Genomic DNA, 24,716 nt, shown 5'->3' on the forward strand with positions numbered 1-24,716 from the left:
TCCCAGCACAGGGAGGACAAGGAGCTGCTGGAGTGAGTCCAGGGGAGGCCACAGAGATGATCCAGGGGCTGCAGCCCCTCTGCTCTGGAGACAGGCTGGGAGAGCTGGGGGTGTTGAGTCTGGAGAGGAGAGGATTCCAGGGAGACTCTAGAGCGCCTTTGAGGGCCTACAGGGGTTCCAAGAGAGTTGGAGAGGGACTTTGGACAAGGAGTGACAAAACAAGGCACTCATCAGCTTCCCACTGCCAGAGGCAGGGTTAGGTGGGATAGTGGGAAGAAGTTTTTCCCTGTGGGGCTGGTGGGGCCCTGGCACAGGTTGCCCAGAGGAGCTGTGACTACCCCATCCCTGGAAGTGTTCAGGGACTTGAAACAACCCTGGTCTATTGGAAGGTGGCCCTGCCCAAGGCAAAGGGGTGGAATGGGTTGATCTTTAAGGTCTCTCCCAGCCCAAAGCAGCCTGTGACTCTTTGAACTCTATGGAATATGGCATAACCTGAAGCACAGAGAAGTTTCTTTCACACAGATGTGAACAAGAGTGTTATTATATGACCTGAGGGACTAGAGAAAAAAAACCTGAAGAAAATTACTACCACCTTTACCTCTTACCTGCAGAACAGAAAACAATTCCATTTTACAGTGGTGAGCTATTCTGTGAATTGGTAGAATCAGTGGACAGAGTGTTCCCTTCCGAGGAAAACCCAGTGCACTTTCCAAAAATACTCCCAGAATTTTGCATTTCTGTAGTGGTTTGTCACACAGAGGATTTTTGGTGAATATATGGGAATAGAATTGTGTGTGAGGGAGAGACTGAGATAACATTACAGCGAGGGTTAAGTTCCATCCTGCTCTCTTATTTCCTTATTAGTGCTAAAATCTGTAGCACAATTACCCACAGCACTCCATTTGGCAGCTGCTCGTTGTTAAGTAAACACGTATTCCCATCAGATAAATACACTTTGGTGTCATAAACTCACATGGCCACCACACACAGCCTCGCTTCCAGCGTCCTCCTGTCTCCTGTGCAGATGGTAAAACCTGAAATAAAACACGAGGTTTGCTCCCAAGAGCCATCAACAACGTCTTGGTAACATGGTTTTCATTAAGAAATGCAGCTCTATTTTTAAAAAATTATTAAACTGGGGATTAATAGTAGAAGCACTCCTAAATTGGTTTGGAAAGCTGAAAGTTGCCTTAGGCTTTGTCCCAGAGCAATGAGAGGGGCAGCAATGCTGATTTCTGTAAGACTCATGTTGCTGTTGCCAGAGCCCAGATTTCAGTGAGGAACAGGCAAAGGGCAGTGGCAGCAATGGTCACTGTGAAACTTTTCTGGAAGTGAGGACTGAAGCAGAAGCGTTCTCACTCTTCATCCTCGAAGTATCCAAATCATTTGACAACTGATTCCTGAATCCAAACACTGCACGGTGAAAAAAAGCAGCAAGCAGCAGAGAAGTCTCACAAAGGCAATCCTGACAGAGGCTTTCCCAGCTCTGGGGCCCACTGCTCTTAGTCTGCAGTTGAGTTAACTGGTGTGATTTAGAGAGAAGCCCATCAAGCAGAGAAATGCCAGCTTCAGTTTTTAAATCACTGCATTTGCAAGCTGCTTCTGCCTTAAGACTTAGCTGTCCACCGCCAGTGGGATGGATGCTGTTACAAAGAAAGAGTATATTCCTGGAGAAAAAGGAAACATAAGGGATTTATAATTGAGCTTATAATTTACTTACTTAGCCTAAAAATCCAGCTGCTACAACACAGTGCAATTAGGGAGAGCAAATGGGCAAACGTGAGCATCCTTGTTGTAGTGCAAGAATTTTCTCTTGATTTTCATTTTATCCAAAGAGAATACAGATATCCTCAGAGCACCCAAGAAACTACTCAGGGAAGTTGAAGCATTTGGAGAAACTTGGAACCAGGCTCCAAAATATCCTGTTTGCCTTTACAGTCTCTTTTAGTACAAATCAGGTCCGTCATAGCTAGGAAAGAGGATGGGGACACACTGGGAGCTCAGATCCAGCTGGAGCTGTGTGTCAGGGGACTCTGGTGGGCAAAGAGAGGGCAGTGCTGTGCCAGGCACAGTGCCCATCCTCAGTGCCCAGCTGCTGGAGGAGCACGAGACCCTCGAGGTGCCATAAGGCACTGACAGCAATGTTCAGTCATCGTGTTTAAGGGCAAGATCTAATTCTGTAAAAGAACTTTTTTTTTTTTAAATTCTGACTGTCCCTCAGCTGCAGGTTTTGGTGTTGACACCAGTGAACAGCAGGAGCTCAGAAAGCAGCCCTGTGTCCTGCTGCCCAGCACAGGCAGGAGAGCAGCCCCTCAGCCCCACTCCTGATAGATTTCCAGCAGCTTCTTGGACTGCCAGGCCACTAAACCAGGTGAGAGCTCCCTGCCTCACAGCCACAGCCATGCCCATTCCCTCCCCTGAGCTCAAGATTTCTAGCTTGGTAGCCAGGGTCGGCCAGGGCAAGTCTGGGCATCAGATGAAAGCTGGTATTTGGGGCTCTGAGCACTTGCAGAGGCCTAGATTCTGGCAGCTTTAGTTTTGGAGAAATCCAGCAAAATTTGTAAATTTCTAGCTTGGGTGGCCAGGGTGGGCCAGGGCAAGTGGCCACAAACAGAGGCTATTTTCCAGGGGAAAAAGAAGTCCTTTGCCCAAGCTCTGGGCATCAGATTGTTTTCAAGACGGTCCCTTCTGCTCTCCAAACCTTCCCCAGGTCAGGAAAATGCAGCTTTCCAGTGCCTAAAGGGGCTCCAACAAAGCTGGAGAGGAGTTTTGGACAAGGGCCTGGAGTGCCAGGACGAGGGGGAATGGTTTCACACTGCCAGAGGGCAGGGTTAGATGGGATTGCCATGGTTTGACACTGGCCCAATGCCAGGCACCCAGGAGAGGCACTGGTTCACCCTCCCCTGCCACAGCTGGGTAGGAGAGAAAAAAATTAACATGGGGTTTTATGAACTGAGATAAGGACTGGGAGAAAACACTTCAAGGGCAAAACAGGCTCAGCTTAAGGTTGCAAAGTGAATTTATTAGTGTCAGAATTAGAGGAGGATAATGAGAGGTAAAATAAGGCCTTAAAACACCATTTCCCCCCAGCCCCTCCCTCCTTCCCACCAACAGTGCAGGGAGACAGGGCATGGGAATTTTGGTCAGTCCATCACCGAGATTTTTTGCAAGGTAGATCTGGCTTCCCACGGGGTGCAGTCCTCCAGGGCCAGGCTGCTCCAGCCTGGGAGCAGGGCCTCCTCTCCACCAGGTCTCCCATGGGAGCACAGCCTCCTCCAGGCACCCACTGCTCCAGCGTGGGCACCTCTGCCACGGGCTGTGAGTGGATCCCTGCATCCCCGTGGATCTCTGCATCCCCATGGATCTCTGCATCCCCCGTGGATTCCCAGGGGCTGTGGGTGGATCTCTGCATCCCACATGGATCCCAGGGGCTGCAGGGGCACAGCTGCTTCACCTTGGTCTTCACCACAGCCTGCAGAGGAATCTCACTCCAGCACCTGGAGCACCTCCTGCACTGACCTTGGTGTCACCACGTTGTTTTCCCTCACATGTTCTCACCTCCTCCTCTTCTCTAACTGGGAGAAAACTGTGTGACTTTGTATTAATTCTTAAATATGTCCCTCATCTTCTCTGATTGGGAGAAAACTGTGTGACTTTGTATTAATTCTTAAATATGTCATCACAGAGACGCTACCAGCCTCTCTCACTGGCCCAGTTTTGGCCAGCAGCATCTCCGTCTTCAGAGCCATCAGGGATTGACTCTGCTGGACATGGTGGGAGCTTCCAGCAGCTTCCCACAGGAGCCACCTCTGTGGTCCCCCTGCTACCAAAAACCAGGCTATGCAAAACCAATACAGGGATATTGGGAAGAAATTTTTCCTTGTGAGGGTGGTGAGACCCTGGCACAGATTGCCCAGAGCAGCTGTGACTACCCCATCCCTGCAAGTGTTCAAGGCCAGGCTGGATGGGGCAGGGCTGGACCCATTCCTGTGAAGAAATTTTCTCTAATATCCAATATAAACTTCCCCTGGCACAACCTGAGGCCATTTCCTCTTGTCCTGTCCCTGTTCCCTGGGAGCAGAGCCTACCCCTCCTGGCTGCACCCTCCTGTCAGGGAGTTGTGGAAAGTCAGAAGGTCCCCCCTGAGCCTCCTTTTCTCCCCCTCCAGCTCCCTCAGCCCCTCTTGGGGCTCCAGCCCCTTCCTCATCTCCATTCTTTTCTCTGGATGCATTCCAGCCCCTCAAGGTCTTTCTTGAGACTGACCCCAGGGTTTGTGGTTCCTCAGCAGTGCCCAGCACAGGGGACGGGCACAGCCTGGCCCCAGGGCCACACCACGGCTGGTACCAGCCAGGTGCCCTTGGCCTCTTGCCCAGCTGGGCACACCAGTTTATGTGCAGCTGCTGCCAACCAGCACTCCCAGGTGGTTTCCAGCTCTCCAAACTCTTTTCCCTAAGCAGCCTAGCCCCAGGGCCACACCACGGCTGGTACCAGCCAGGTGCCCTTGGCCTCTTGCCCAGCTGGGCACACCAGTTTATGTGCAGCTGCTGCCAACCAGCACTCCCAGGTGGTTTCCAGCTCTCCAAACTCTTTTCCCTAAGCCTGGAGCACTGCAGCAGGTGTGGTGACCCAAAGACAGTACCTGGCACTCGGCCTTGTTGACTGTCCTGTGACTGGATCCAGCTTTACAGAGCCCTCTGCAGAGCCCTCCAGCAGACTAACACTTCCACCCAACTCAATGTTGTCTCCAAACTGAGGAACTCATCAGCACAGTCCTGCTTCTGCACTCCTGCCCTGGGAAGTGCTACTTACCCTGTGCCTGGTGCCACCCCCAAGGCAAGGGCACGCACACCATTCTCCATCCCGCACAGTGAAGCCCTGCAGCCAGCAGCCATGTGGAGGGATCAGTTTTTATTTCAAAAGACAGTAACACAATTTTTCAATTTAGTATCAAAACACTGGATATGGTTTTTGTCTCCAGATTGGCCCCAAAAACTGCTACAACCAGGCAGCATGCTCAAACCACAAGCTACACGCTGCGAGCGTGACGTCGCCACGCTCACGCCTCACAACACGACACATCAGCAATGCACAGCGACATGGCTTGGACTCAGTTAAGACAATAAGAGCAGTCCTGGGCAGGAGGGAAGGCTTGGCTCCCTCCCTCCAGGTAGGCAAAAACACTTCTCCAAGGACACAAGGCTGTTGTACTTAAGTTGTTAAGTGTAACCCAGTGATGAGCAGTGAAGCTTGGTGCATCAGCACTTAGTGAAGGCAAAGTCAGCTCCAGGGTAGCAATGGGTTACAGGGACAGGGACTTCTCTAAGCCCTTCAGGTGTGGAGGGGAAGGGACACAATCCCTGTGAAGGTTCAATTGGTTCAATTGTTCAGATGACTGGCTTGGCTTAAGGAAAAAAAAAACCAAAAAAACAACCCCCCAAAAAAGACACCTTTCACCCAAGTTGTTCCTTCCCAACATAGAGCTACCTTAAAGCTGAAAAACTGAACTGTGCTTTTGGCAAACAGCTCCTGGAAAAGGAAGTTCTCTCAACAGGCTGTCACCCTAGCCTGGCTACTCTGACTCACAGAACCATCATATCCGTTTCCTGCCCTGCCAAAGCAGGGTGGCCCAGAGCCGATTAACACAGGGCTAATACCAAATTCTAAAGCCAAGAGCTCTGAAGTGTAGCTCACCAGCCTCACACGTTATTTGGAATGTTTATAATGGTCGCTACAAAAAAAGGTAGTTACAAAATGTGTACATCTCAAACATGCTCTCCAAACATTATTGCATTGTTTACTTCCCTTAATGATGCTGTTTGAAGCTCTGCCCAACCTGGTGGCCTTTAACCCTGGAACAAAGGAGATTTGTGTTTGGTCAAGTTGGCAACAGAAAGTAAACTCTGGTCCCAGGGTTAGAGGGCAGCAGCAGCTGGGCTGGCGTCGCATGGCAGAGGCAGTGGCAGGGATCCATTACATCTCATTCAGGTCTAGCAGGGTCTGGTCCAGCATTCTTTGCGTGCAGAGATGCTCCTCTTTGGTGGATTTCAGTTTATCTGCCAAGAACAAGAACCCAGAGTTACAAATCAGCATCAAACAACGCAGAGTCCTTTGCCAAAGAAAGCTTGTGCCAGCCCCTTCCCCACACAGAGCTGCAGCGATCCTCGGGCCGGAGTGCCTGGCTGGGTGCAGCTGGAAGCTTTGAGGTTACCTGGCTCGTGTGCAGCCCTCGCCTCTCACACTGCTGGTGCTCCCAGTATGGCCACGGTGCACCTTTAGCCAGAGCTCTGCTCAGTGTTTCACATGCAGGCGTCTCTGACTGCAGCCAGCTCTTCCCAGGGCTTCCACACCTCCACAGCTGACACACGTGGCCCAGCAAGGCACCCAAGAGCAACACACCCCCTGGAAGTACAGCTGGTTGTGCCCCCCTTCCCTCAGCACGGGGCAGGGATGCCAAGGCCAGCAGCAGGGAGCAGACCACCAGCCCGAAGGGCAGCGGGGCAGGAGCTGGGGCAGTGCCAGGCAGAGTGAGGAGTGAGGGAGCTGCACCCTGCCCGACACTCCAGGCAGCTGTGCAGTCAATTCTCACATGTTCCTTAAGCCAGGAGGAGAGCAGATCAGCAGCTAGTGCTCTAAGTAGGCTTTACTCCAAAGGTGAGCCCACCCATATCACTGGAGACATCCACACGCTGGGACACTGGACAGACAGGCTGTGGAAAAATGTCCTTTAGGTACAGGCAGATTGCCAAAGCCACTCCCAACCTCCCCAGGGCCAGAAACTGCACAGAGAGAGAACAGCCTTCCTCGAGCATGAGCAACAGCAGCATTTAAATACTCCCTGCAGGCACCCAGGACACAGCTTCAGGCTGTGCATTTTGGCACTTGCTGTCAGGATGTCTGTGAGCTTTCCCAACCCATTCCAGGGCTCTGTAGCTGCACCGGGGTCAGGCCTGGGAAATTACTGCTGCCCCCAAACCTTCTCAGTTAAAACTCCCCTAAACAGGAATGTACTACAGATGTGCAGTGTCTCACAGACCACGAGGTCAGTCCTTTATTGGTAGAAGCCATCATTCCATGCAGCAGGAAATCCTACAGTCATTCAGCTAACAGTAAATTAAGTTGCAGCACTTGACAGCAGCTTCAAGCAGACATAAGTCTAACTTCAGCCCACCCTCATTTGGGGGGTGCAGCAATTCTGGTTCCATGGAGGAGCCAGGCAGGACCCCCTGGACAAGCAAACAAGACTGGTCAAAACACAGCCAAGTCTGGGGGTGACTTCACCAAGAATAGATTACCTTTATATATTAAAAAAAGCTTAAATAAATTACAGGATAAATCCAAGTGCCTCATTAAAAAGCAGCAATTGCATAAAATTCGCAAGTCTGCCAGTGTTAATGATCAGATTTCACTGTGGTCCACAGCACTGGTGTCGCAATAAGCTGTTTAATGGGATTAGTGGGCCCCTTCTCAGTCACACAGATCATGCAGCATTAACTTCAGCTCATTAGAGAGCAGGCGGTTTTTCTCAAGCTGGCTGTACAGGCGCTCTGCAGCAGCGACAGGATAAGGGAAACAAGAGGAAGAGAGAAAAAGAGAGAAAGGGAAGGTTAGTAGAGCACCAAGATGAGCACATCAAACAAGCTGTCTCCATAGTGTGTGCTTCTGAGGACAGCCAGCTATTCCCAAAGGTTTGTCTTTCTCTAACTTGTGCTTCAGCTCAGGAAGATCACAGGAAGCCAAGTGTAAGCAGAAGTGAAAGTGCTGCCAAAGATGTGCAAAGGCAAAGAAAGGAAGAAGAGACACCAGAAGAAGAGCCTGCAGGCAGGGCTGGGCTGGACCCCAGCAAGGACAGAGATCTGGGATGTGCTTTAAGCCTGTGAAGCACGCTGTGGTGCTGCCACAGCTGTACCAGAAATAGCTTCCAGAGGGAGCCACACCACACTGCAGTGGGACTGACAGGGTTTGAACAGCAGGACAGGCACACCAGAAGAACTGACAATGAAAACATCTCATCCCTGGCCTGGAAGACCCTCCTGTGAGAACCTGCCTGGTGCCACACTAACAACCCAGTTAGGACTGGAGGCAGCAACTGCTTCAGGTACAGGACAGAGGGACTTCTGCAGCACAGAGTCCTCTTTTACATCTGCCCCAGAACAACTCCATAGGAAGGGCACAAGCTGCCACTGCCTTTGCAGCCATGGCTTCTGCAGTCCCTGTCCTCAGAGCCCCACAGAGGTCCAGCAGCCACACACCTCCTCGAGCACTCATGCTCATCAGCACGCTTGGTCCCCCTCCAGGATCTGTCACTTCTCAGGGCTGGGTGGCAATGTCCTGCCACACAGCCTGTCAGCCACAACCAGCCACTACAGAGAACACATTCAGCACCTCTCCTGCTCATTTGCATGGGCAGAGTCCTCCCAGCCTGACAGCTCCAATTCCTGCACTGAGGGGAATTCCAGGCAGTGAAAAAACCTTACACAGCATCTTCCAGCCTGGCACAAGTGACCAGCACCACCTGCAGTGACACACAGTGTGATGCCTCTGCTGGAGGAGTGAGCCTAGAGCACAGCCTTGGCCTTGGCCTTCCCCTCTAATCTTCCTATGAGGTTCTAAGACTCTCAGGCACCCCCTGAAGGGGAGCTACACCATTCCTCATTGCTTTCCATCTTGGAATTTTTTGCTCTTGAACGAGACCTAGGTGGGTAAAATTCCAGAAAGTGGAGTGGTTTACATGGAGCAGCCAAAGCACATCACCCTCCCCAGAGTCTCAGCTCAGTCCCTCCAGTGTAACACCTGCACACAGAGGGGGAAGCTCAACTTCAGCTTCACTCTCAGCTTCTCTCAGCCCTCAGGACCCTCTAACTGCACCTCGCTCTGCAGGAGAGGGCAGTAGTGCTGATTGACTGTCCCTTCTTTAAAGCCACCAAGGGACCAAGGCACAGGCAGAGAAGCCAGTGATTTTTGACCTGCCACAATCCAGAATTTGAGGGAAGCTGTGGGTACCTGGCATCCTGGCCCATGCCTTGCACAACAGCTGCTATTTCTGTGAGGGACTCTGGCTCCTTGCTGCTCTGAGCAGCCCCAATGCCAGATCCCAGACCTGAGTGATCCAGGCTGGTCCTGGGTGTCCCCAGTGGCAGAGGGTGAGAGTGAACTGTGCTCAGCAGGCCTTGGTGCAACAGCTCACAGCTTCCAAGCAAACATTCCTGCTTGGGTACAGGGACCTGATGATTCACCCACACAAGGCAGCAGACTGGAGTGTTTAGCATGACTAAATTTCCCAGACTTCAGGAACAGCTTCTCCACATAGAACACCTGCCCAGGTCTGCAGCAGCCACGCCATGTTTGGCCTGCTCCCTTCTCTGCCCACCCCCAGGGCAGCCTCACCAGCTATCCCTGCCACTCAGGGAGCCCCAGGACGTGAGGAGCCCCAGGAGCTGGCCCTCCTGGTCAGTTAAGCTGTGTTTGCAGCACTCCCACATCACAGCACAGCTCACAGGAACCAGCCTGCACAGGCCCAGCAATCCAGTCAGACCAGATGCCTCCAAAACCTCCCAGGGTAACCATTGCATCACCCACCCACATACCCATCCACCACCCAGAGTGGATTCCTTCTGGATGAGTGGGGAAAGGCCTGCCACAGCCCAGCCTCAGATAACATTGCTGGGAACACCACTGAGCAGAGCAGAGCCACCAGCTCCCCTCAGCAAGAGTCAGGATGCAGCCAGACCTCCCTGTGAGGAGAGAGGCACTTCCCCAGGGCAGGCTGCCACCTCCCACCACTAACAATCACAGAAGGTGTGAGGTTGAAAGGGACCACTGTGGGTTATCTGGTCCAACCTCCCTGCCCAAGCAGGGTCACCCCAGAGCACTTGGCACGGGATTGTGTCCAAATCATTCTGGAATATCTCGAGTGAGGGAGACTTCAAACGGTATCTGGGCAATCTGCTCAGTGCTCAGCTACCAACACAGGAAAGAAATTCTTCATCATGTTCAGGGTGAGATTTCCTGGGCATCAGTTTCCATGTGCTGTCTGTCCTACTGCTGGGCACCACCGAGCAGAACTTGCACCATGCTCTGACATCCTCCCTTCAGGTACTGACAGATAATGAAGCCATCCCTGTTGCTTAAAAGCTGACAATGGAACACTGGACTGGAAGCCTTCACATTTACATAAGCCCTGCCCCTCCCACAGGATCCAGATCCTGAACTCAGCTGCAGGTGGGTTCCTGCTTACAGGGCACAGCCACTGCCCCATACCCCAGGAGAGTCAGCCCACTTGGAAATTCCTTGAATGCTCCCCCCCTTCCCCACCTGCCACCAAAGACAGAGTGGGACAGGCTGGGGCAGGTGAGTGTGCCTAGATTATCCTGAGTGCCAGTGCTGTCATGTGGAGACCAGAAGGGCACAAACCTGAGAAAGCCACGGGAAGTGTCCCATGTCACCAGAACTCTGCTCACGAAGGGCTCTTCGGGCACTGCAGTGGATGAACCGATCCAGAAAGGAAAAAGTATTTGACCAACCACCATGAGGCAGCACATAACGTTTTGAGAGGCTGACCAGTGTTTATCACACCACATCAACCAGCAACAGTACCAGCAGTGACACATGCCAGGCACTCACAGCCCAGTGCCAGTGCTCAGTGGGAAGCTCCATGCCACGCTCCTAAAAGGATCCTGCAGCCCCCAGTCCCTGTGTGGGGAGGGGAGGGCTCTGCAAAAGATTCCCTGCTCAGATGCTCACAGCCCTGCTGCAGTGCCTTCTCATTCCTGAAGCAAGAGACCACACATCCTTCCCCCTGGCACAGGCAGCACCTCACACCCAACCAGTTCTGCCCCAGTGGAGACCAGCCAGAGCTCACACAGTATTTATTGGCTTCCATACCCTGGCTAATGACTATCAGGTGTGTGACCTCCCACTGCAAGTCAGTGTTTGGCAACCAGTGCTGGTGAACACTCCAAAGCAGGCAGGAATGAGGAGTGTCTTCAGTCAGGCACAGCTCCAGGGCCTCCTGCTGCAACCCCCAGCCTCCAGTTTGACCCCACAGGCCCTGTCTGCAAAGCTGCCATCACATCTGGGAGCCAGTGACACACCTCAAAGAAAAATCCAGCGTGCTAGTGAGGTCTGTGCTCCACCGAGGGTGACACCAGTCTGAAGGCAATGCTGAGACATTTACTCTAAAGCAGCAAGTGGCCACTAGAAACCCATTTCTCAAAAGCAACAGCCATTTATACAGGAGCTGTTTTCCTTAAAAAAGGTGACATCATGCTCGAGCAAGAGGCAAGAGAAATACAAAAAGAGCTTTATGGCTCCACACAAGATATGCAGATGAGAACAACATCCTCCCCGCTCCCCCAACACAGAAAGGGCAGCCCCTCAGAGCAGGCTGTGTCTGGCACATCAGGTCACACAGAGGGAGCTTTGTTTGGGAGCAAGTGCAGCAGAACTGGGGGGCTGCTGCTTCCGTGTCTTTACAGCACGCATTCCCAGGGATGCCTGTGCACAGTAACTGGAAAAAGGTACTGGAATTCAGAGTGAGATGAAGAGAGCGTGAATGCTGGATGCAGATGCAGAACAAGCCACCAAGCAGAGAGACAAATCCAAAGTGGAGATTGGAACCACAAGACTTATCTGTGTGAGACAGAAGGAGACACTAATTTTAAGAAAAGCCTCAGTGTTTGTGCACAGCAAACTCTGCTTAGGGAACTTTGGGACACTCGTGTTAAGGCTCTTCTCTGTGGGGTGAGGACCTGGCCTCTCCTGGGTTAGTGCAAGGACCAGAAGGAGCAGTTGTTAGCAGCACCCACTGCAGATCTGAACACAAAGCTGAGGAGCGAAGTTGCAGAAACACACAAGTTCAGCTACTTCCACAGATCAGTTCATGATCTGGCCCATCTCAAGCCTATTGTGGCAATTCCTGAGGAATCCACCTGAGCACTATCCACAGCCTCTTCCAGAAGGAATCCTGAGACCATGGTCCAGTAGCTCCAGCAGATGACAAAGCCACATTTCCTGAGAAAGCCTTTCCCAGTGGGAATGGGAATTGCACTCAAATTTAAGTCAGAACCCTTTCAGGCCAGCACAGCACTTGGTTACACATGCAGACCACAAGGACCTAGAGTTAGAGGATGGCATGCTGGGGCTCCTTGGGCAGATCTGTAGAAGTAACCTGGACGGCACAGCGCCGTCGATTCTCCAACTACAGAAACCACAGCAAACCAAGCAAGCACTGGCGGTCCAGCCTGCTGAAGCGAGAGGCGAACGCCAGCCAGCTCATATTTACATGGAAGTCATGTCATTCAGGGCGTGGTCCAGTTCCTCACTAATTGCTTTGTACTTCAGTTTCTGGGCATAGAGCTCATCTAGAAGAGGTTTAGGAGGAGAACAAAAGGAAAACAATGAGGGAAGGCAAAGAGTTCTTCCAACACTCCGGGGTGGGAAAAGCAGGATGGTTGGTGTACATGAACAGAAGAAAATGAAGTTAGATGTGGAGCCATCACGACTCCGTGTTCATCCCCAACAATGAATAGGAGGGTTCCAGCAGCCTGAGGACCAACTGACCCACAAGTGCCTTCCAGGATTACAATCCAGCTCCGAGGGCAGCAGAGCCAAGCACTCAACCACATCACCTTGTGAAAACAAGCTGTCCAGCTAGGTCAGCAGGAACCCGTGTCAGGAGGAGCAGCAGGGAAAGGCAACTCCATCCACTTTGGGAGAAGCTTGTTACAGCTAAGGAGAGCACTGATAATTGAGGTGCTTTGTTCTCACCTGTGTCTCAATGCAAAGACTGGCTTGGGAGAAGTCAGTCATGTAATAGAGCTGGGCATCAGAGGAAATTCCATCCTGCAGGATGCAGTGAGGTGGGGGAGCAGACTGGCCACACCAGTGTTCTCCATCAGATAATGGAGTAGACAGGCAGCTCTCTGCCTCCAGGGAGGGGTGGGCCTGGAACTGTGCTGACACATCCCTGAGCCCTGCAGAGCTGGCACAGACAGCTCCAGCTCTGGCTGCCTGGGCTGTAGTACAGCTGGGTATGCTGCTAACAGCCTCACAGAGCCTGGGGAACTTTGTCAGTTGTCATGAACTAGGTCACTTTAGCAGCAAGGCTGTAGACCAGAGCCAACTCTCAATCAACAGGTTTCAAGGGGAGCATGCAGGGATTTGGAGGACCTTTTGCAGTTCCAAATAAAAGCTTGTGCTGAACCATGAGGTGGCTCAGATTGCTGCTTGGCTGCTGTTCTGGAACAGCTCAGCTGACACCATTGCTATTTCTAGATAATAAACCTCAAGAGTGACTCCAGACTGTAGGATAGTGCTTTGTATCTCCAAGAGCTGGCACTAAAAGACCACAAAGGCACACCTGTGGTCAAGGTAGGAGAGCTGTAAGGGTTTTGGTTTACCACCACCACCACTCCAGCCACAGCAATCCAAAAAAGAATCTGGCCACAGTCCCAGATTTAAGGGAGGCAGCTGAAACCTTCTCCTTCTGTGGCTTGGGGCAAGGTTCTGCAACGGCTGGCCTCAGGAGTGTTCCTGAAGGACTGTGTGAAGGAATTGGAATAGGAAAGGAACCCACCCTTGGACAGCCTGACTACCAGTGGACTGAACTGCTGGGGATTTAACCTTGATTCAGGACTCACACTGGGGAGTCTGAGTCCTCAGGGGGGGCTGTTTCAGACTCACTGACTTCTGTGGTTGACCTGCAAGACCCAATTTGCAGTGGCCAGCACATGCATGATGTTCTGCACACAAGTATGTTATTGTGACCAGTTCTTACAAGAACAGGTGTTTCTTTCCTATGCCACTCCCAAATGAATTGGATCAAGCTGGAGCACAGTTGTTGCTAGTTACATTCCTGAGGACATCACTACCAAAATAGTGAGACAAATCCAAAGTGGAGTTTGGAACCACAGGACTTATCTGTGTGAGACAGGAGGAGACACTAATTTTAAGAAAAGCCTCAGTGTTTGTGCACAGCAAACTCTGCTTAGGGAACTTTGGGACACTCGTGTTAAGGCTCTTCTCTGTGGGGTGAGGACCTGGCCTAGATAGAAGCTATCTAGATAAGGCCAGGTGTCTGGATGAAGAGCTTGAGACCTGCTGCAGCACAGGGGAACTGTTTTCAGAGCAGAGGCACAGGACAGGACTCTTGCCAAGCCTCACCTTGGAGGCCAGGTGGGGTTATGCTCCAAGTAATGAGGAGCACAGCAGCCTGTCTGCTTTCCAGCTACCTGAGAGATAGCCCTCCTTAGCTTCTCACTCAACACACACTCCTTGGTTTCTCATCCCCAGAATGTACCTTCCAGATCATCAATGGTCTTCTCCAGCTTGGCTACAGAGCGTTCAGCAAATTCAGCACGGGTCTCCGCCTGCCAGACAGAAATAAGCCAGTGAGTGCAACAGCCCTACAGGAAAGGGCACCAGTCCAAGGACATGGACTTCACATCTCTCCCCAGTCAGGCTGAGGCCAGCTCAGCCAGCTGGGCCACCCTGACATGGTCACTCACCTCTTTGAGTTTATCAGTCAGAATCTTGATCTCTTCTTCATATTTATCCTCTTTTTGAGAGTACTGTGGAAAAGGAGTCAGCAGTCAGCAGCCCCAGATACCTTCCTCTCCAGAGAGCCCACAACTACAGAGGGCAGCATAAACTCCTCACTGGAGCACACATTGCAACTTCCACCTGAGAGCTGTTCACATCCTCACCCAAGTTCAACAGGACTGGGTCAGGTGGCAAGTCTCACACCATGCATGGAACACAAACTTGGATGCAGAAAAATTCTCATCTTAACATTTTAGCAGCTTAAACATCCTGGCTGATTGAGTCTGCCCCAAGGCAGGGAAGGGCAGCCAGGCTTCCCGCATCCCAGCTTCCATGGCCCTCCAATGAAATACCTCAGCCCTCCCAGCAGAGCAAGCACTGCACTCCTGGCTTGCTTAAGACTGCAGTTGAATCATTTCCACCTCAGTGGGTGCTCTGCTGTTTACCCTCCTAGCACAACAGCAATGTTTCTGGCCCTGGGACAGGCAGCCCTACCTTCTCAGCCTGAGCCTCAAGAGACTTGAGATTGTTGGTGACATTCTTCAGCTCCTCCTCCAGCTCGGAACATTTACTGTGGGGTTTTGTAAGGAAAGGGGGGAAAAAAAAGGAAAAGAAGAAGTGGGAGGGAAAGACAGGAGACAAGAAGTGAATCCACGTGCAGGGAAGATCAGGAAATTCTTGAGGAGACTGTCTGAGATCAGACTGGATAGGACCCTGCTTTGAGGCACCTATGCAGAAAGCAAGTTCCCTTTTTGCCTCTGAGCTCATGTTTGAAATATTCTGCCAGCACATGCACGGGGCACAGAGCTGAGCAGTGAGATGTGGACACAGGTTTCTGCCAGACTTGGAGTTTCCAAGGAGAAGCTTCACGTTTAGTGTGCTGTATGGAGGGAAGCTGTTCTGATGGACAGAAGGACAGCCACCACCACTCAAAAAGGGATATTTATGGGCAGAGAGGACAGAATGTTCCAGGAGAGAGCAAGAGAGAGACGCAGTTAAGCTGAGGGGAGGAGCATAGTGAGGAGACCACATGAGTTTTGGTTTAATGGTTCAAGAAGGGAAAGGTTAGTACCTTTTCTTCGGCAACAGACAGACACTTCAAGTTCTGGTCCATCACTCTGATCTGCTCCTGCAGCTCCCGGCAATGACTGTTAGTGACGGTCACACAGGGGCACAAGCCAGGTGGGGGCAAGGTCAAAAGGAGCACCAGAACCACACCACCACAGAGCAAAAAAGGGTGTGGGGGGAAACACAAAAAAGTCATGGTCACAACATGCACATCTGGGCGGGAAGCACAGTGCTGCTGCTGCTGCATACACACCAACTGTGTTAGACAAGGCCCAGAGCACAGAACAGCCCTGACCAGCTCCTCAAGGATCAGCTAAAGCACCTGGACACATGAAAGGAGCCCAAACACCAGGATTTGTGTCTCTGCTCTGAGCAGAGGAAGCCCAGATTTCTGCTCAGCAGTGCAGAAGCCTGTAGTGATTGCTGCAAATACTTGGAGAGGCCCAGAGACCAGCCTCAGCCACAGCTCTGCCCTCAACCACCCCATATGCCACTTCAGTCCCTGGCCCAGGAGGCCTCTGCCTTACACTTCAGTGCAAGCACTGTGCTCTGCAGCAGTGTGAACGACCTTGTGACTGCACACACAAAGAAGTGCTGGTGAATGCTGAGCAGAGGAAGGCCCTCCAGCCTCTGTGACTAGGGAGTGAGTCCATGCAAAGGGGCAGAGTGTCTCCACCCAAGGCAAATCACATCACAAACTCCGTGTCCTAGGTGGAGCTAATCCTGTTTCAAGGAGGGAAGTGCTTTCATTGCTTTCCTTCGCAGACCTAAACCCACCCTGTGCTTCAGGCCTTGTGTAACAAGGTTAGCAATGCAGTGTTAGTTCCCATGCAGAGGCAGACCTGCCAGGTACATGCAAGCAGACTACTCACGACTCTGCAAGCTCAGCTCTCTCTTCAGTACGCTCCAGATCCCCTTCAATGATCACCAGTTTCCGAGCAACCTGGAAAGGACAAACAGAGTCAAGAGGAAGGAGGAGAGTTTTGTGCTTGTAGGCTCTGCAGAGCAGTGAAGGGAAGGAATGCCTGCAGGAGCCACTGGAGCTGTTGGAAGCTTTTGGCCAAACAGAGCACTGATGTGGCTCTGCTGAGAGCCAGGCTCTGCCCCTAGGGTTGCTATCAGCAGGAAGAGTCTCCCGGCCCAGGCCAGTCATACAGAGCACCCAAGGGTCTCACCTCCTCATACTTCCTGTCTGCCTCCTCTGCAATGTGCTTGGCTTCTTTGAGCTGGATTTCCTGCAGTTCCATCTTCTCCTCATCCTTCAGAGCTCTGTTTTCAATGACTTTCATGCCTCTGCCCAAAAGCAAGCACAGGGAGGGGAGATGTGTGAAACAATCTTGACAAGGCAGCAGTGTAATGAGTTCCAGAGCATTAACAGCAGTGCCCTGGAAGCACAGTGCTTCTTGATAAGCCATGATTCCTCTGAATGCAAAAGGCAGAGGCCTCTGGGCTGATGTGAATAGCCACCTCAATTGCTTGGAATTAACTGTTCTTTGGAACATTCCCCCAGCAGATCACTGGGTTCCTAGGCCAAGGGGAGTGCAATGCTGCTGAGAACAAGCCCAGCTGTCTTAGAAACTCGGCACAGCCAAGTCAAGCACTTCCCCATCTGGAATGAAGGAAGAGCCAAGTCTGTCTCTATGGCAGGCCACCAGCAGGGTCAGGCTGCTCACGGTGTGTGCAGGAGGAAGCACATCAGACAGCTGGAAGTGGACCACTCCCCTCTGAATCACAGGCCAGGTCAGGGGACATCTGCCAGTAAGGGAGCATGCTGGCAGAGGCTGCCCTGCCCCACCAGCAGCCACCTTTACATGGCAATGGTGTCCCTGAACCCCTGCATTTCTCCTCCTTTGGAGGAGGGGATGTGTGGTGGCACATGGCACTTCCTCACTCCCTAGCCTCAGGTTCCAGGACAATCAAGGCCATCAGCAGCCTCAGGTTCATCTGCATTGTTTTAGCTGCTCTGCATAAGCAGGCACTCACTCCCACATGCCGCCTTGATGTGGGATCTCCTCCCCACTCTGGGAAGCCCAAAAAGTTGGTGGCATCGGACCCTCGGTGTTTGACAGAGTGCAAGCAGGAGTCCTTGCTCACCTTTCGCTCTCATCTGCCGCCTTCTCTGCCTCTTCCAGCTTCTGCAGAGCTGTGGCAAGGCGCTCCTGAGCTCGGTCCAACTCCTCCTCTACCAGCTGGATACGGCGATTCAGAGATGCCACTTCTGCCTCAGCCTGGAGGGAGCAGAGAAGGGCAGTCAGCCTGGGCAGGTTTAGCAGCTCAGGCAGGGCAGCTGAGATCTGCCAAGGGGGCAGCAGCAGCACACGGGAGCCCAAAGCAAACCCAGGATGCTTCAGCCACTCTCCCACAGGCAAGCAGCACACTTAGCTCGGCAGCCTTCCTGCAGGCTTCTCGTTGTCAGCCTGAACTGCTCTGAGTTGAAGCCATAAACACTAAGGAGACGACTTACACCAAGGGCTGCCTCTGCAGCTGCCAGGATCCTGCCAGGCCATTCATCACAGCCCTGTTTATCCACCACACCAGAGGGTGCTGACAGCTGCCACTTAGCAGAGAGTCAGTTTACTGGTGTGATCTGGACATGAGCGTTGCTTGAGGCAAATCCTCTCACCAGCAAGGTGAGAAGGATTAACATGTTCAGGGATATGCCAAGCTGTACTGGGTGCTGGCAAGCTGGGCTGGTCACAGGTGCTGCCCAGCCCCAGGGCTTATTGCTGCAGAGCCCACAGCCCCAGCAGAGATCCTGCAATGCTTGAGGCTTCCTTCCTCCCAGCAACTCACTAACAATCCAAAGAAGGAGCAAAAGCCTACTCCAGTCTTGAGACAAGTTGAGGAGGCTGTTCCCCAGCAATAGCTGCCTTGGTTCAGTCATACACCTTGGGAGCTGGTGAAACTGCTGACAGCCTGCAGACATTTGCCAGAAATGTGACTGAGGCTTTAAGGAACTGGCACAGATCAGAGGCCATCCCACCCCCCAGCCACAGCAATCCATGTCCTAGTCAGTCTTCAAAGAGGCCACAAGGTACAAGCCAGCCCCCATAGTTCTGTTTTGGCAACAGAGATGGTGGGGAACACAGACCACGCAGCTTTGTTCTCAGTTCCTCACTGGTGTGGCAGAGCCACTCGTGCTCAGTAAGGCAATCCAGCACTGCCATCACCCTGTGGCTTGCTCCAGCGTTGAGTGAGAACACAGCCAGGGCACATACAGAGGACAGGAACTGCCCTTCAGTGTTGCTGAAAACAAAGCACCTCAAGGCCAAGGATGAAAATCCCTTCAATGGCACTCCTCTTCTGGATCAGACCCAGACTAAACAGTCAACTAGAGACTCGCTGCAATCTTTTTGGGACCCTGGGGGCATGACCTGATTGGCTGTGGGGAGGGTCCCTGCTTACAGCCACATCCACTCCAGCCAAAGCCCAGGGGAGCCCAGACGCTTTAGGGACCCTGACATCCCACTGGAGCCCCCTGGGGAGTCCAGCATCCTGCTCTCCAACAGGATTACAAAGGCAGGCAGGAGTGCAGCCATTCCAGGGCAGCACTGTGATCTTCAGCAGAGACCCGGGCACAGGCACATGCCAGACTAACAAGAAATACTCCAGCTGCACATAACAAAGCACCCTTCCCGGCCACACCGTGCCGAGGAGGGAGGAGCAGAGTGATGAAAGGCGCCAGTGTTACAGTGGGGTCCAACACCAGTTGCATCCAGTTCCCAGAGGTGCTGCCCGAGCTCTTCCACCCACTGGCACCGAGGCTCCCCTGGCAGGTTCCAAGGCCAGCCTGGAGAGCACAGAGCAGCTCCCATGCAGGTGCACCCGGCTCCGGAGAAGCCCACACCCCTTTGGTGGGCAGAGCCAACACCCACCCGGCTGAAAGGGGAAGCGGTCTGCCTCAAGAGGAGCACAACAATACCTTAAACAGAACCAGGAAGGAGACTGCCTGGCTGCATCTTTGCCCTATTAAAGGGGCTACCAGCTGTTGAGGTGGAGGACATCCTCCTTCCTTCTCCCAGGCTATGGAGACACACCAGTATAGTGGGCCTCCACTTACTGACCCTTTGAACTGCATCACTCAGTCCTGACTTCCTGCAGGCAGTGTACAACCTAAAAACCACCCTTAATTTTGAGGAAGTGCCTCTCCCCTGCTGCAGCAGGGCCCTTACACCTCCTGTTCTGCTGCTTCTCTCTAGATACAGATGAAACTGCCAGGCTTCCCCAGAGCACAGGGTGACTCTTCCACACCCTCCCTGCTACAAGTGGCACACTCCTGTTATTCCATGTTTCCTTCACAAAGGCAGCCCTGAACCACGGCACAACTCCAGCCCAGCAAATCAAGAGAGAAGCTCATCCAGGCCCCAAGAAAGTCAAGAGGACTCCCCAGGGGCCAGGCAAGCCCTGGGCACCATACTGGGAGCACTGGTTCTCTCCCCCGAAGGAGGTTCAGGGAGCAGGGAATAATACGCCTGTACCCGTGACAATGCTGCTATTGCAAGGAGAATTCCTTATGTGGCTGCAAAGAAAGAGCCAGCTGAGGCCTGGGAGTGGCAGGAGCTTCTGCCACGGATCCGGGCAGCAGAGCCCGATCCATCCCTGGCAGTGCCACAGCGCTGTCACAGACACAGGCTCGGGCACTCGGGGGGAGCACTCAGCTTCACGCTTCAAATGCAGCGAAGTCACTGCAAATCCACCGAGAGTCACGCTTAGATTCGAGCAAGGACCTGTCCCCAAAACGCCACCAGCCTTGCCCGTGTCCCAGGCCCACGGGAGGCGGCCACCGGGAGGTCCTGCCCGTGTCACCTCACCCCTGTCCCCGCTTTCCATCCCAGCCCGGCCCCTGGTGAGCGAGAGCGCAGCCAGCTCAGACCCTGCTGTCGTCGCTCCCTCCTCCCTTCAGGCACTCCCAGCCCAGCCCCTGCCTTCCCCCGCGGCTGCCGGTCCGGGGGCAGCGGAGAGCCCCGCTCGCCGGGCTCCGGGGCTCGGGAGGGCCCCCCGGGCTCCTGCGCTGGCCGCATCCCGAGGGAGCCCGCTCGTTCCTTCCATCTTACCCGCGCAGCTCCGGGCTCGGGGCCGCACAAGATGGCCGGGGCCTCCCCCTCCCCCCGGTCGGGTCCTCCCCCGCTGCTGTCCGTCCCGGGACACCGGGAACAGCGAAACAACGACAGGCCGCACCCCCCGCCCGGTGTCTGCTCGGCACCACGGGCGGGTCCCAGCGACCCAGAGAGAGCCACGGACACAGAGCGAGAGCCCCGCTCCCGGCGGACACTTCGGCCCGGGCCGGCATCTCGCCGGCAGCCCCGCGGCTCGGAACGACCCCCGGCCCCGGGCGCTCCGCCCGTCCGGCTCTGCCCCCGCGCGGCGGCGCCGGCGGTACCTGCTCGCGGTTGCGGCGCTCGGCTTCCACCTCCCGCTGCAGCCGCTCCGCCCGCTCCTCCGCATCGTCCGCCTGCTGCTGCAGCACCTGGATCTTGCGCTTCACCGCCTCGATAGTGGTGGCCCCGGCCATGCTCGGTCCCTCCGCTCCAGCCCCGCCACCCCCAGACACCGGGACCGCGCCCGGAACGGCCGGACGGAAGTGACGTCACTTCCGCCCCGCCTCGCGGCCGCGTTACCGGGGAGATGAGGAGCGGCCGCCGCGCCCGGGGCGGGGCACCGGGACCGGCACCGGAGGGAACGGGGCACCGGGCGGGGGACACACATCGGCACCGGCGGGCACGGGGCACCGGCACCGGGCCGGGGGGGAACACGGGGTGTGTCCCACGGGCACCTGGTTCCACCGGGACCCGCCCCATATGGTCGTGGGTGCACCGGGACTGGCCTCACATGTCCCAGGGAGCAGGCACGGCCTCACAGGGCCCGGAGGATCCACCCGGGCCCACACTGGCTTCCCGGCCCTGCCCCACTCGGACTCCCCTCAGCCCCGGGGCTGCGCTCGGACACGGCCCCGGCGCGGGTTCGGGCACTGCCACCCCGGCGGAGCCCCCGGAGTCTGCGGGGCCAGGAGCCCACAGCCCTGCAGCAGATCCTGCTCCTTCCTTCCACCCGGAGCAGGGCTGCGGCCGCCGGGCTCCCGCTCCACTTCCATGTGTGAAATCCCACCGGTGCACCGGCGTGAGCCGAGGTGAGAACCCTCCCGTGGCAGGGCGGATAATGCTGCGAAGATCAGCGTTCGCCAGAGCTGGGAGCTGTGTTCCTCCGTGTCGTGAGGGTCATGGATCCCCCCAGGAGCTCGATAAACACGTCACTGAGCCCTGTTACTGCTCTCATTCCCCACAAAGCCTATTCGTCAATGCTTCAAGCGTGTCGATAGAAGGGAAAGGCTCCGGGCTGCCTGTCTGAATCCCTCGGCAGGGACATTTGCCTGGCATGGCACGTATGGCATGGCATGTTTCCAGGGGTGAGATGGGCATCGAAAGGGTTCTGTTGGGCTGGAAGCACCCAGGAGGCAGCTCTGCCCTTTCAGTGCTCCAGGCTGCAAAATCCCTCCACTTCCCAGAGCCGGGGGAAACTGGGGGACCCCCATGGGCCACCCTGGCGGCAGCAGCCAGGAAAAGGGGCTCCAGGTGCACAGAAAGGGATCCACGAGGAAGCAAGTGGAGATGTGGTGACAGCAGGGAAAATGCCAACAAGGAGCAAAGGGGGCAAGAAGGGTGTGAGTGTGGGAAAGGGCTGCCAAGAGCTCTGCAATACTGCACTCAACACAAGCCAGTTCCAGTCCAGGACTGGCCACAGGGACCGGCAAGCAAAGCTGCAGGGTTGGAGATGTTCCGGGGCTCTGGAGCTCCCAGGGAGAGCAGTCCAGGTGCTGTGCTGGGGCTCAGGCACTTCCCCACCACGAGCACGGTGGGAGAGAATGACTCCTGCCTTCTGTTCATCAGAGCTGTGCTGCATGGCTCTGACACTGGACCCTGAGCCATGCCGGCCTCTCAAGGACTGCCAGGTCCTGACAGGTGACGAGCGGGGCCTCATGCCTCTGGATGGCAGGAGAGCGGCCGCTGGCTGAAACCCTGCACCGCTCGCACCATTGTTTTCCTGGAAACAGCGGACAACAATAGCCGGGCTGTGCAATGCTCACGCTGCCCATGGGCCCCCGCCCGCAGGGGGATGAGGGCTCTCCCCTCCTCCTTCTCCTTCTCAGAGCTCGGCTCCACCACCCCCAGCCGTGACTCAGATTTTCCTGGGGACACGTGGACCCCGTATCCTGTACTTGACGGGCTGCTCGCTGCCCGGCTCTGCCCTCTGGATTCGTCTTTCCCAGGGCCATTCTCTGCTCCTAGACACCTACAGAGTTTTACCGGGAGCACACTAAGGGACCGGGACTTTTCCTGTGTCCCCAAGGCATAGGGAAGAGCTGCAGTCCCCCGAGGAAGGGGGGCAAGGCAGCACTCAGCTTCCACCCTGCACCCCATACATACGTCCGCCGCCTTCTTCTCTGCCAGCTCCAGCTTCTCCTGGGCGTCTTTCAGGGCCTCAGAGTATTTGTCCAGTTCATCCTCTGTCCCCTTTAGCTTCTTCTGCATGGCAGCTAGCTCATCCTCCAGCTGGAAGGACAGTGGTGTCAGTACAGGTGTTCACCACTCTGAACCCCTGCGGCCCAAGAGAGCCCTGCCTGCCCATCCCAGACTCGGGTCTGCCCCATGGCATCCCTCCTGTCCCTTCCTTGGGGCCAGCTCTGCCCCACAGTGTCCACCCCATCCCTACATCCCACCAGCTGGTAGGGACTGAGCCCTGGACAGCCCTCAGAGTGTCCTTGAGCTGTGGGATAGTGGCAGCTGTCACACTCTCATACCCCAGGCAGAGTCTCTGTTGGATCTGGGCTCAGCATAACCCAGCACAGCCACCCCCCACCACCCCTGGGCTGGGGGCTGAGGGCTGTGGCTGTCTGCCCTACCTGTTTGCTCCGCTCCTCTGCCTGCTTCTGCTCAGCCTCCGCCTGCTCTGCCCGGTCCAGGGCATTCTCCTTGTCCAGCTTCAACATCTGCATCTTCTTCTTGATGGCCTCCATCCTCGGTGGCACACGGGCAGCGGGATGCAGACAGACAATGGGTGGCTAGGGCAGCTGTGTTGCCTGTGCCCCACTGACCGTTTATCAGCTCTGCCCAGCACAGTGGCTTTGCCTTTCTTGGGCTGACCCGCCTCCCCACCTTCCCAAAAAGTCTGTGCTCGGGACCCATTGTGTGTCCTGGGGGCTCCGGGTGGTCACAGCCTTATTTGGGCTCCCGAGGACAGCTGGGGCGTTATAAAAAGCAGCAGCAGGTCTACGAGAAGGGGTCCTGCATTGTTCCAGGTGCCCCCTCCCCCCATGGAACGGGACACCCTGGCTAGTGCCCGAGTGCTTCCTCAGGATGTTGAAATGGGTCCTTGCAGCACTGGCATGAAGTCCTCGCCCCCCATTTGCCTTTCTAGGGTGGCCTAGAATGTTTTGGTAGCCCTGGGCTGACATTTACCCCTGCCCGGGGGCGGCGTAGAAAAGGACAAGATCATCCTGGCACTATTTTGGGAGCAGGGGCTTGGCCGAGAGTGTTTGGCTCTGCAGGGAGCAGCAGGGGAAACTGCACCCAGCCCGGGAGCCTGCTGAGCCCAAGCCCAGCTCTGGCTGAGGTGGTGCTTGGTGCTGAGGTGGAGGATGCTGTTGGCAGCTGGAGGAGCAGATTCCCCAGGCGCGGGGAGGAATTCTCAGGGCAAGTGGCGGCACTTCATCTGCAGCTGAGGGATTTGCAGCCTCCTCGTGCCGGCCCAGAGGTCCCACTGGCCCCATAAATCAGGTTAGGATCTCCCATGGAAGAGACCCACTGCTCCCACCCAGGGACAGATGTTGAGGGCTAAAGGGGTCAGCACCCAGGGATGCAAGGGACAGCTGGTGGCAGCTCTGGGTACCCTGGGCAGGGCACTGGAGGGGACAGTGCCCACCAAGGGCCCTGAGCAGTGGCTGCATCTCCATAAATAACCCCCCCCATGCCAGGGCAGTGGAGGCAGTGCTGGGCACAGGGCCACGGGCCTTTGTATTGTCATCATCCCTGGCGTGAGCGGGGGGACAGGTGGCAAGCGTTGACCCCGCTGCCATCCCAAACCTCCGCCAACCCCCAGGACAGCTCTGGGCTCCC

General features: G+C 54.9%; 1 protein-coding gene across 20 annotated transcripts; it reads right to left on the reverse strand.

Moving 5' to 3' along the window:
- Nucleotides 1-4,891: 4,891 nt before the first annotated feature.
- TPM3 (tropomyosin 3) lies at nucleotides 4,892-23,719 on the reverse strand. Of its 20 annotated transcripts, none has more exons than XM_041397182.1 (12): nucleotides 23,504-23,719; nucleotides 23,028-23,153; nucleotides 17,701-17,834; nucleotides 16,782-16,899; nucleotides 16,479-16,549; nucleotides 15,611-15,686; nucleotides 14,505-14,567; nucleotides 14,297-14,366; nucleotides 12,281-12,359; nucleotides 10,411-10,474; nucleotides 6,587-6,707; nucleotides 4,892-6,053 (listed from the first exon to the last, which is right to left on the reverse strand). In XM_041397182.1, the coding sequence occupies exons 1-11, from the start codon at nucleotides 23,615-23,617 to the stop codon at nucleotides 6,630-6,632; spliced, it is 993 nt and encodes a 330-aa protein (XP_041253116.1). In that variant the 5' UTR covers nucleotides 23,618-23,719; the 3' UTR covers nucleotides 4,892-6,053; nucleotides 6,587-6,629. The 20 variants fall into 20 exon arrangements, 19 of the variants coding, with proteins under 19 accessions (XP_041253116.1, XP_041253115.1, XP_041253119.1 ...); XM_041397181.1 differs by lacking the exon at nucleotides 15,611-15,686 and adding an exon at nucleotides 15,034-15,109 and having other exon boundaries at nucleotides 23,504-23,700; XR_005952113.1 differs by lacking the exons at nucleotides 10,411-10,474; nucleotides 15,611-15,686 and adding an exon at nucleotides 15,034-15,109 and having other exon boundaries at nucleotides 23,504-23,697.
- Between the last annotated feature and the right edge of the window lie 997 nt (nucleotides 23,720-24,716).

Source organism: Onychostruthus taczanowskii, unplaced genomic scaffold (assembly GCF_017590055.1).
Source record: "Onychostruthus taczanowskii isolate IOZ18803 unplaced genomic scaffold, ASM1759005v1 scaffold138, whole genome shotgun sequence".
Taxonomy (NCBI): Eukaryota; Metazoa; Chordata; class Aves; order Passeriformes; family Passeridae; genus Onychostruthus; species Onychostruthus taczanowskii.

Excerpts from the sequence above, each read along its gene's own strand:
- TPM3 (XM_041397182.1), bottom strand. The coding sequence starts at position 23,617 with ATGGAGGCCATCAAGAAGAAGATGCAGATGTTGAAGCTGGACAAGGAG. Across the intron at positions 14,568-15,610 it reads TGTCTGTTGCCGAAGAAAAG|TACTCTCAAAAAGAGGATAA; the intron begins GTACTAACCTTT and ends CCTTTTCCACAG. Across the intron at positions 10,475-12,280 it reads CTGAATGACATGACTTCCAT|TGCCCGAAGAGCCCTTCGTG; the intron begins GTAAATATGAGC and ends CATCCACTGCAG.